General features: G+C 40.1%; 1 protein-coding gene across 17 annotated transcripts in view; it reads left to right on the plus strand.

Annotated features, from left to right (window-relative positions):
* Positions 1-12,147, plus strand: part of CNTN4 (contactin 4) — a 958,186-nt gene that overhangs the window by 463,192 nt on the left and 482,847 nt on the right. For all 17 annotated transcript variants that reach the window (XM_079933645.1, XM_079933652.1, XM_079933654.1 and 14 more), the window contains one exon: positions 750-891. In XM_079933645.1, coding sequence (XP_079789771.1) covers positions 837-891 — 55 coding nt within the window. In that variant the 5' untranslated portion in view covers positions 750-836. The remainder of the gene's footprint in view (positions 1-749; positions 892-12,147) is intronic.

Raw genomic sequence — 12,147 nt, forward strand, 5'->3', positions numbered from 1 at the left:
GACAGGATGTACCCTTGCCCTCCCAAGGGCCCGTGAATGCTGCCTGCTTCACCCGTCCACTTACCTGCTTTGTACATCGTACACAGAACAAGCAGCCTCTCTTCACCATGGAGTTCTCCTGTTTTAAGATTCCTGGCTAACGGAAGAATGACTGTTCTTACTCATGCTCTAGATTTGTCCAAAAGAACCTAGTAGACAGCTACTCATACTTAGTAGGATTTTTCTCTGTAGGCATTGGAGCTGCATATTTCTGTTGCATTTTGGGGATGGAACATGGAGAATTGGGGGAAAAAATGTTTGAATTGATGGGGTAGTTATAATTTTTCACACATGTAACTCCATTCTAAGACTTCAGAATTTCTCTTTAAAGTCCACCAATGCTAGCCCTGTTTTGTTCAGTGGAATTTCTTCTGTATTCACTATTTTGAGTGTATTATTAATTGGAAAATAAATAAGAATGGGGCCTGGAAACTAAGGGACTGGAAAGGGTTGGTTCACATCTGATCAGAAGCTGTTCTTACCTGCGCTCTGTAGCCACAGGGACCTACCAGCTTCAGTCTCTGCCCAAGTATTATTGGGAAGAAGGAAAGGAGCAATATTTGCTTCAATTCCAAATTTAACATGCTTTCTCTTCTTCAAGGGTAGTTTTCCAGAAGCATTTTTATTTGTACTCAAGGAAGGATAAATTTTCAGAGCGCACAAGGAGAAGTATTCCCAAATCTCATTGTATTGTCTCTTCTCTCCCACAGATTAAAGGTTGAATACAACTTAAAAGAAACAGCTATTTTATTCACTTGTTATTGGACTTGAAACTCCTTTGACCTCAGAAACTGAAGATGAGGTTGCCATGGGAACTGCTGGTGCTGCAGTCATTCGTGTTGTGCCTTGCAGGTAGAGTGTCATTTTAGAACTTTTTGATTTAAAAATGCCACTGTATTTCACACTAATTCAAAAGCGGGCCTTCACTTTAGATGGCAATGATAAAATCGTAAGAGTGCGCGCTACTATGACTAGCGTTTGCTGACACTTCTGAATACTCTCTCCTGATAGTCTTTTAGTGCCTCTTTCCATGGTGTTGTATCCAAAGCTAGACATTGATGTTTCACCTGTCTGTGTGGTCCTTTTACAGTTGTTTGAGCCATTATTTAGTTTGAAAGTTGTTATTTTTGCTCCTTCCAGTGCTCAATTGCACAGAGATATTGGGCAATAAAACTGATAATATAGAGTATTGCCTACTTTGATGTCATTGGATGGAAGTTTATCTGGGTGACTCTTGCAATATCTTTGTTGGTATCACTCTGTCATTTGCTACTTTCTTTTTCATGGCAATACACCTATAGCTTAGCAGGAGTCGGAAAGCATAGACACAAGGCTTTTACCATACTCTCATGGTCACCCGCTAGACAAGGGCTTTAAAAAGTTCAGACATGCTATTTATTACTTTCTTGGTTTTCTGGAAGATAGGAGCCTGCCAGCTGACATACATAACTCATTGTTGATGCTGCCTTAAGTCCAGCATGCACTGAGAGTTGGTTTCCAGGTTGGGATGGTGGGTGTCTTTCCAGGTCTTTTTGAAATGAGTCTAGTTCGCCTGTTTTGTTATTCAGAGTGTCAAGTCCAAGAGGGACACCTGGAATATATCTGTGTTTTTACAACATAAAACAAAAAATGACTTTTGGATCATCATGACCTTGATTCATGCATTCATTCAAATAATGTTATTGAGTATTTTACAAGGAGACAGCTCTGTGTTAATATCTGTGAATCTACTCCTAAGCAAGACAGACACAGAACTCTTATTAGCTGCGTTCTATAGCTATATTGACCGACAGCTTGATACGGCAGATTATGTGCAATTGTTGAGTAATTAAAGGTAGTAATGGTAGTGCTTACATGTATGGATCCCTTACTCATGCCAGGCACTGTGCTAAGCACTCCGTGTACTTTTATTTCATTGTCTCATGATCACTAGGAAGTATTTACTCTTTATTTTTACTTTTGTCGCTATTATTATTAATATTATTACTGAAGCATTAAGAAGTTAAGAAACTCACCCAAGGTCACCAAGCCAGGAGGTGGTAAAGAAAATAAGGTTCCAACCCAAAGCTGACTAACTCCAGATTCCATAGTTTTGACCAGCTCACTATACAGCCTTGTGGCTGTCTTGTCGATTTGTCCAGTAAATGGTTGCAAATGTACTCTTTAAATTTTGGTTTTCACTCTTCCTGCGTTTTTCTAAATGTAAACCCCATCCACTTAACAAACTTCAGAATGCCCTACCTTCAAATCCTAAACTTCTTGCCTTAGTTAGGTTCATAGCATCCTCGCCATTCCCTGATCATGGACATGTTGGCGTCTAGCTGTCTCTTTTAGAACTATTACTTTTCTCCCTCATCTGGTCAGGAGCTTTATCTCTGCCCCCTCCCCAAGCCATTGCCTCAGGCTCTGTGCCTCATTTCCTTTTCTCCAGTCTTTTCATGACCCTTGACCCTCCCCAAAGTCCTTAACTGAGATAATCTGGCTGTAACTCCTCCTGACTCTGGGATATACATATTCTCTAAAGCATAACATAATGAATCGATTTCTCAGTGTTTGACCAAAGCAATGTGTTTATTTAACTCGCTGTGCTGAGTAGATATCAGAAGTTAAAGGGTTGAAAATCAAGGAAGCCATTAACCTCCTCAGTGGTGTTTTGAAAAACTCGGAATTTTCACCCAAGATGTGTATCTGTGTCTTTTTTTATTCACTTAGTTTTTTGTAGGAAATCAGTATATTGATGTTTTGGTGAGTCTTTTTTGTGAACTGGTTTACATGGCATTAATATTCCCTTACCATATGCCTCCTTTGGTATAAGTAAAGTCAAGCTTTAATTAATGTTTTTGTTTTCTTGCTATTTGTCTTGATTTTATTAATTTACATAGCACTCGACACTCTGAAGTTTGAACAGATTTATTTAACTGTTCATTCTTTTCCTTTTCTATACTTCCTTAGTCATATATTTCTTGGTGAGTTTTTGGCAAGGAAAATAATTTATGTCTATTATGTTTGTCATAATTAGTGAATCTCAAATATGCTTTTTCCTGATCTTTTTCCCTAAATAAGATAGAAGACCCGAATATATAAACAGGTTCCTCCTGCGAGGGATGCACCTTGAAAGGTCTGCTAATCGTTTAAGGAATTGATTAGTAATTTATGGTACAATGGATATTTTCTCTCTTACCAAAGCTAGACTCAGTCTCTGACAGTAATTAAAAAACAGAAAAGACTACTGATGAACACAGTAACAAGGAACACATAACCCAACTACCTGGAAGAGCAAGGAAGCTAACAAGTGAATGAAACAGTCTTAAAGGAATAGTGAGTCCTGCTGACAAGAGGGAAGGCTGGTGACTGCAGAAAACTGGAACAAACGTGTCCCATTAAAGTACCAACCAGTGCACCGCTCTGGTCCTATATGCCAGGTCTCCCAGCTTTTTGAGTTTTTATGAATAAATCTCCTAATTATTTAACATTGCCAACCAACTCAAATTAATTTTAAAATAAAAATGGAAAGGCTGTATGAAACAAATCAAAGTGGTCTTCCAGGGAGAGGCTGTTCCTAGCCCACAAGGTTGCGAAGTCTGTTTCAAGTGCTTAGTTTTTATTTGTTATTAGACACAGTGCCAAGTAAGTAGACCTTAGGATCTTTCTACTGACTTTTTCCAATAATGCTGTTGCCCTGTATGTTCCCATCAGTTGCCCTCTAGCCTTCTTTGGGTCTGTGCTCAAATGCCACTGAATTGGTAAGGCTTTTACTGACCACAGTAAATAAATAAAATAAAATAGCAATCATTCTTTTCACCAACATTGTATACCCCTCTTCTTATTTTATTTTTCTTCAGAGTTCTTATCAATATATGAACAACTATAAGTTTTGTCTTTATGCAAAATGTCTTTCCTGACCATACTGAAGCTTTGTTAAGGCAGGCATTTCTATCTTTTTAGTTCACTGCTGTATGCCCAGTATCTTCAAAATGCCTAGTACATAGTGCCATTCACTAAATAAATAAACATATGTCAAATGAACAAATGCTGCCTACTGACCAGAAAGGAGAGAGAGACCCAGTCTCCAATTTCAAGCTGTACTATGGACACAAGGCATGCTGTAGTCCCTTTCATGTTAAGGCAGTGAACCAGCCACCTCTGAGGCTAATACATACAACTGAGTTGTTTAAATTAGATAGAAATATATGAAGTATTAAAAGTGGTTATTGTGCCTTGAACTGTGTATCAGTTGTTCTTGGGGCAGCACCCCCTCGCCCATTTCTTTTTTTTGTTTGTTTTGTTTTGTTTTTATTTTTTTATACAGCAGGTTCTTATTAGTTATCCATTTCATACGTATTAGTGTATATATGTCAATCCGAATCTCCCAATCCCCTCACCCATTTCTGCTTTCAACCACAGCTGGGTTGACTGTCCCTGTTCTGTATTTTTGTTTCTCAAGCCTTTCTCTAGTCACAAGCAAGGGGAACTCTGAGAAACTAACTCTCTTCTTCAGTGCAGTCCTCACACAATGGGGCATGAGAATCAGTAGATAAAGGTCTCAGGGCCTGCCATTTAGAAGGAGAACGCCTAGGCACATTCTACACGGTTCCTTTGAGGTCTCCAGCAAGACTGAAGCCCCGTTGCCCACAGTACCCTCTTCTACCTTCTCCTTCTCACTCCTACTTCCTGGAATTATCTTCCAAATAAACTGTTTCCAGTCCTTCTTTCAGGCTCTGCTTTTGGGGGAATCCAAACCAAAAGCATGCACACACCAATTAGTAGCAGAAAAGCAGCCCAGTATTGGTCATATCAGTAATTAGGACGAAACCAGACAGAAAACATGGTTTTGACAGAAATGATTGAGATGTTGACTGTGCTGTGGATCCATATGTGTACATGTGTGTAAGGACTTATGTGAGTACATGCATGCCTGCCTCTATATAGATATGCCTGGAAGTATTATCCAGGTCCTGCAACAGGTAGTTTTAGTCTTTTACTTGCTTTACTATTTACTAGTTTTATTATTAGCCAGCTGCCGGGAAAGTTGTTTTTGCCTCTCTGGGATTCAGTTTACACCTCTGTACAATGAGGGTGTTGAACAGATGGTTACTAAAGTTCTTTCTAACTCTAAGAATGTATAGTTACAGCTAAACACATGATTTGAAAGACAGATATGTATGCTGAAGGGTTACAGCTAAGCCTGAAACTGTATTTATCTAATACGAAATTTCCCACAGATCCTATGCCTTACTGTGTGTTACTGATTCTGTTCACACTGGCAGATTTGAGAAAAAGAATAAAATGGCTGGTCCATATGTTCATATGGAACAAGAGGTGTGAAGACATTTAAAAACCCTCTGTGAATGGTGAAAAAAATGTATGTTTGATGTAGTCTCAATTGATGTTGGTTTCAGAGAGGCTAAATTTATTCCCATCTCTGTGGTGCAGTTTACCAACTTCAGCAGTTATTTCTTTTTGAGAAAGTGCATCCTCTCCAAATGTAAGCATTTTGTTGGTCTGTTCACAAAATTTCTGCTGCTGTTACAGCTGCATCTGGGGTGGGCAGGGCGGAAAGCATCCTGTGTCATTCACGTGAGGCGTATTCTGGGATTAGTGAGTGTTCTCAAAATTGGAGCAAGGAGGAGGCCTGGGTTGAATAACCACAGTGGTGTAGCTTGAATCTATGACAGTAAGAAATGCAAACCAGGGGCCACCACCTGCAGTCAGAGCATGTGGAGACACTGCCCAGTGGTCCTCAGAAGGCATTTTAGGCTTAGGAAGTGTCTTATCACTAAGACTAACGTAGGCCGTAGATGGTTTTGGCTTATTCTAGGGTCAGAGAACACAGATGTACAGTAGGAACCTCCAGTATTTGTTGATATTGATAGTAGAACTCGATAAGCACAATCTTATCGAGTTACTCCTTAATCAAACATTCCTGCAAAGCTCAGGACCTGCCCTAAAACATCCCTGCTCCCCACCATCATGCCCATATGGCCCCATCAGAATGCAGAGAACACAGAAGTGAGTTTCAGAGTTTGGCCTCACAGCGCAGCAGCCAGGAACAGTATTTCACTTCTCAAGACTCTCATATGTTTCCCCAGAATAAATAGAAGAACAGACAGCTCTCAAATAATTCCAGACAGATATTAAACCTAGTACTGCCTGTTTTTGCAAAAGTAACAAGTGTTCAATTAAGATCAAAAGAGAGTTGAGTAAATGTCAGTTTTCTCGCAGTTACTGCAAAGCCTAGTTCTGTACTGAATTTTTATTTTATTGTTTCTCTTTCTAAGAAACTGGCTGGCCAGTGCATTTAGAGTCATGCTGACTGCAGCCAAAGAATGGATTTCCTATTTCTCTGTGCTGTCTCAAAACCATGGCCATGAAATGAAGCCAAGGTAGTAGAAAGATTTAGCAAGAAGAAAGCTAATAACTAGATTAAAAAGCAGTGACTCCAGTGAGGAAAATTCAGGAAAAGAATAGGGAGAAGTATACCCAAAAAATAATAAACAGCAAATGGAAAACTCCTTTTGAATATCAATTTAAGTACTTAAATACATTTCATGGTGGGAAAATATTAATCAGTAATAAAGATGTTGAGGTAAATAGAGAAACTGGCAGCAATTTTATATCCCCACTGGCATGGACATATAGTAGCAGTGATACAAACCAAAAGTTATTAGAAATATTCAATTTAAGACCTCTCCTGAAGCAAAGTCATTAATGGCTTCATTAGACATGCTCAGCCAGGCTGGTTGTCTTAACTATAAATAAAACTCCCTTGCTGATAGAGTCTGGGACATGTTGTATTAAAAAAAAAAAGATTGAAGTCTGTTGAATGAAATAAATTAGGAAGAGGGGAGAAAAACAGACAAGTGAAAAATCCGAACATTGTATGCATTTAATATCAGCTAATGTGATAATGCTTGGTTGAAATGTGGGATCAATGGTACTGCCTCAGAGGTTGAGGGCAGGTGAAGGAATAGCCGTGGCATCTCCTACCACACCAGAAACGCCACCTGGAGATGAAGTGAACCTGGAAGTTAAGAGCATGGGTTTTGAAATGAAATAGATCTGCCACTTATCAGCTGTGTGATGAAGCTATTTTCTCCCCCTAAGTCTTGGGTTGCTTTTTTTCCCCCACGTATAAAATGGACAAAATAAGTGTTTATTGGGGTGTTTATGAGGATTGAGATCATGTATATGTGCTCTGTACTTAGTGCAGTGTCTGATCCTTGCAAGCAACACTGAGTGTGAGCTGTCATTCATTGAGTCATTTAGCCCATATTAGAGGACCTGCCGGTGCTAGGATTGTGCTTCTCTAAGAATGTAGTTTAGCTCTAAGTGAAAGATCATCTCTGTCCTCTTTGCACTGCTGCTGCTGCTGATGCCACTACTATCAGCTTCTTAGCACATGGGTGTCTCGCTCTTCTTCAGTGGTTGAAGCAGAGTTCAGAGCATCTTTGTCGCCCTTCCCCCACCTTTACAGATGTTACCTCATCTATAAAATAGGGGTATAATAATAATAAGCTTCTCTGAAAAATAAATACCTAAATTGATTAAACTTATTTATATGTGTAGAGCACTTAGGAAGATGTCTGGCTTAGTAACATGAACTAAGTGTTACTTGCTGTTAATATCACCACCACCACCACCATCATCATCATCATCATCATCATCATCATCATCATCATCATCATCGTCATCGTCATCATCACCATCATCACCACCAGCAGCAGCAAGCCAGGGGGCAGCCATATGCATGTTTAGCAGCCACAACTTTTAGGGTCTGCCTCCTGGCAGCAAGGCCCCTGGGACAGGTGCCAATGGAGCCAACTATCTGGGGGCCTGGCACTGGGAAAAAAGCTGGGGAGGTGTTTATGATGGGCCTTCTAGAAATTTATCAAGTTGCAGAGTTAGGGGTTCTAAAACGAGAAGGATCTGGTGGTTCAAAATGATGGAAGATTTTTAAATGCATTTTGCTGAAAAAAAAAACAAAACAACTACAATAAAGAAAGGAGCACATAGAAGACCCTAATGCATGTGATGGATTGGGCTCGAGCAGACTCCTTTCCATTCTTTTCACCCCCCAAACTCCCATTAGTGATGTTAACCATGTAGTTCATCTGTAGCAAGAACAGAGTTTGATGAGGATGTAGCCCCACACCACCCTAATAATGCCCTTAATTTGTTTAGCACTTGTTAGTCTATAAAATATTTGCGGAACAGTGTGTTTAACAAATCTGTTAGGGCTAGAGACAGGCACAATAATAACATTAAGAGTAAACGTCTATTGAACATTTCTGTGCCAGATGTAGTATCATATTCTTGAGTGCAATATCCCATTTAACCTCAGAACAACACATTTCCTAGATAAGGGGTTGCATGACCTGCCCAAGGAATTAGAGCTCATACAGGTCCTGCTCATACAGGTCTATCCAGCTCAAAAGCCAGGGCCTCTAACAGTTATGCTATGATATCTATCGACACGTAGTGCCTGTCGTCATGGGGCTTACCATCTTGTAAAATACTACAAACCAGTGGCTCTCAAAATGTAGTCCGTGGATGAACAGCGTCAGCTGGTAACTTATCAGAAATGCAGGTTCCTGGGCCCCAGGCCAGACCTACAGAATCGTAATCTCTGGAGGTGAGTTCACGTTCTCCCTCCAGGAGACTGATACTTCCAAAAGCTTGAGAGTCATAGTAAACGGTCTTGAGAGGCAAGTCAGGCAGAAATTGTCATTATTCCAGTTTTACATATGAGATTCTGATTGGTTAGGGATCTGCTCAAGGTTCTATTCCTGACATCAATGGCATCAGCTGGAACCTAGGCTTTCTGATTCATAACCCAGTGGTTTACTCTTCCCCCAGTACATATGCTGCCTTTATACTCAAGTCAGTCTGGCTTTCAGGGCAACTTATTGAATACCTGACGATACAAAGGAAGGGCTTTTTATGTGGAAGAGGTGTCCTGAGTATTGAAATGATTTAATTTTTCTGCTGAGCCTTATTTCCTTGCCTGTGAACCACTAACAGGTATGATATTGGCCTGTGCTCTTTCTCTGTTTTGTGATGTAATGAACGCAAAAAAGACGTTATTTCTTAATTTTAAAGGGAAATAGAATTATGTTGCAGCATCTTTGGAGAGCAGAAAATAAAGGAGGAATGTCTCCTGAGCCTACAGCTAGAGTGCAATTACTGATCATTCTGGTGAACAATAAGGTGTGAGTTCTGTGCTTAGAGAGATAAAAGAAAAATAGTTTTCTTATTTCACAGAACCCCTAGTGGATCGCTGGGATGTTTTGTCTTTTTAGAGTAATCAAGAATCCTTTGCCTTAAGAAAGGTAACAGATTATTTTGTTTCGGAAAGAAGTGATTCTAAGGCAGAGGGCTCACCCCTTCAGATCTCAATTAAGACTTATCTCAAAGGCTCTCATTTCTAAAGCAAGGTTTTGGGAAATGACCACAGAGGACTTCTCCTCTACAGACTTAAAAATTGTGCTCAAATTAGCCATATGTGGCTATTGCACCCTTGAAATGTGGCCAGTCCAAACTGAGTTACCGGACTCTGTAGTGGTTTCCTAGGGCTGTTGTAACAGATTACCGCTAACGTGAGTGGGTTAAAACAACAGAAATGTATTCTCTCACTATTCTTAGGCTAGAAGTCTGAAATCCGATGTTGGCAGGGTCATGCTCCCTCTGAAGACTCTAGGGAAGGATTCTTCCTTGCTCCTTTCTACCTTCTGGCTGTGGCAGCAGTCTCTGGCCTTCTTTGGCTCGTATTAGATACATCACTCTCATGTCTGCGTCCATCCTCACATTGCTTTCTTTTCTGTGTCTGCACTTCTGCCCTTGGATGTGGGAAACCTACTACAAAGAAGGAATATAAAATGCCTCATTGGTAATTTTTATATCAATTATGTTGAAATGAATATGTTGGGTTAAATAAAACATATGTATTTTGCCAGTTTGTTTTTACTTTCTTTTAATGTAGGTACTAGAAAATTTAAAACTACCTATGTGCCTCACACTATATTTCTGTTGGATAAGCAGTGCCATTGAAGATAGAGGAACTAACCTACTAATTCTTAACCTATAACTGTACCTGAGAATAATTCCCTCCTTTTCTTGTCTTTGTAGAAGTAGAAACCCTGGCTAGTAGCCCCAAAGGGAAGTTGACTGGGGGTAAGTGTAGAAGGGAGAGGTACAAAATGTAAATTCGCCAAGTTGCTGATTCAAAGCATAAGGTAAATGCTTCCCCTTGCAGATTTTAAGCTTCGTAGAGGTAGGAATATTTGTTTTATTCATTAGTTTTAAGAGGCATATGGGATAGTACATGGCACAGAGCAGGCAGTCAATAAATAGGATGTAAATGAAAGAATAAATTTAACTGACATCTTTTGTGGATCTACTATGTGCTTTTCCATTCCCTCCTTGTTTGACCTTCTTTTTTTTTTTTTTTTTTTTTTTTTTTTGCGGTACGCGGGCCTCTCACTGTTGTGGCCTCTCCCGTTGTGGAGCACAGGCTCTGGACGCACCACTGCGCCACCAGGGAAGCCCTTGTTTAACCTTCTTAACAACCCTGGAGGTCAGGCATCACTAATCCTCTCTAAAATTATAGTCTTGGAAATTAGACTGTGAGAGGCTGTGGAACTTGTTCAAGGTCAAACATCTAGAAATCCCCAGAGCCAGTATTCAAATCTATGTCTTCATACTCCAAGTACTGTGCCCTTTTCTACCACAGGGCCTCAGAGATGCCTTCATAGAGGAAAGAATCACCGTCTTATATCCAGCAAAAACAGTGAAACAGTAAGGACCAGAGGACTTCTTAAAAAGTATTTCCAGAGAGCTTGCAAATGGCATCAACAAAAACAGAAGTAATTTATACACAAATATTCACAGCATGATTATTCACAATAGCCAGAAAGTGGGAACAACCCAAATTTCCATCAGTTGATGAATGGATAAACAAAATGCCATATGCCCATGCAGTGGAATATTATTCAGCCATACAAAGGAATGGAGTACTGATATGACAACACGGATAAACCTTGAAAATATTATACCAAGTGAATAAAGCCACATATTCTATGAACCTATTTATATGAAATGTCCAGAAGAGGTAAATCCATAAAGACAGAGTGAACCAGAGCAGAACTTAGGAGGGTTTAGGGTGTGATTTTTAGTGGATATGTGTTTTCTTTTAGGGTGGTACAATATTCTGGAATTATCTAATGATGATGGTTGAACAACCTTATGGATATACTGAAAGCTACTTGTCTTAGTCTGTTCAGGCTGCTTTAACAAAATACCACAGACTGGGTGGCTTGTAAACAGCAGTTCATAGTTCTGGAGGCTGGAAGTCCAAGATCAAGATGTCAGCTTGATCAGTTTCTGATCAAAGACTTCTTGCAAATCGCAGATTGCCCACTTCTCTTTGTGTCCTCGTATGGTGGAAGAGGCAAGGGATCTCTGGAGTCTGTTTTATAAAGGCACTGATCCCATTCGCGTGGGCTCTGTCTTCAGGACCAAATCACCTGTCAAAACCCCACCTCCTAATACCATCACATCATGTCACATAAGGCATGAGTTTTCAACACAGAATTTGGAGGGATGCAAACATTCAGACCAGGGCATCACTAAATTGTACATTTTAAGAGGGTGAGTTATACACTGTGTGAATTATATCTCAACAAAAAATAAGTCTTCTGAGAAACAAAACTAACACAAGTGTTACTACCTCCTGAGAGAGCCTGTCTTGCTGTCATGAAGTCAGGGTTATTGGAGCCAACTTCCCTTCGACATGATTCACAGGATTATAAACCTATCCCTTATCTTAAAGACAAATTGACTGCACTGACCAAGGACACACAGATAATTAGTGGCATAATCCGAGTCCAAGTTTCTCAAACTCCAGGCCTCGTCTCTCTCCCACTTCCAAGGGGCAGCTACTGCAATAAGTGAAAAAGAATGAGGGACAAACCTCCCTGGGAGCATGAACCCTCTGACTTTAACTCACCTGAGGTGTCATATCGGATCTCTCTGGAAGCGAGAAGGAAGAAGGAGAGCTTCTGTGCTGTGAGAGGGATCTTGAGGAGTCAGGATGTGCACTGACTTCACCAC

This window comes from Stenella coeruleoalba (genome assembly GCF_951394435.1).
Source record: "Stenella coeruleoalba genome assembly, chromosome: 10".
NCBI classification, from domain to species: Eukaryota; Metazoa; Chordata; class Mammalia; order Artiodactyla; family Delphinidae; genus Stenella; species Stenella coeruleoalba.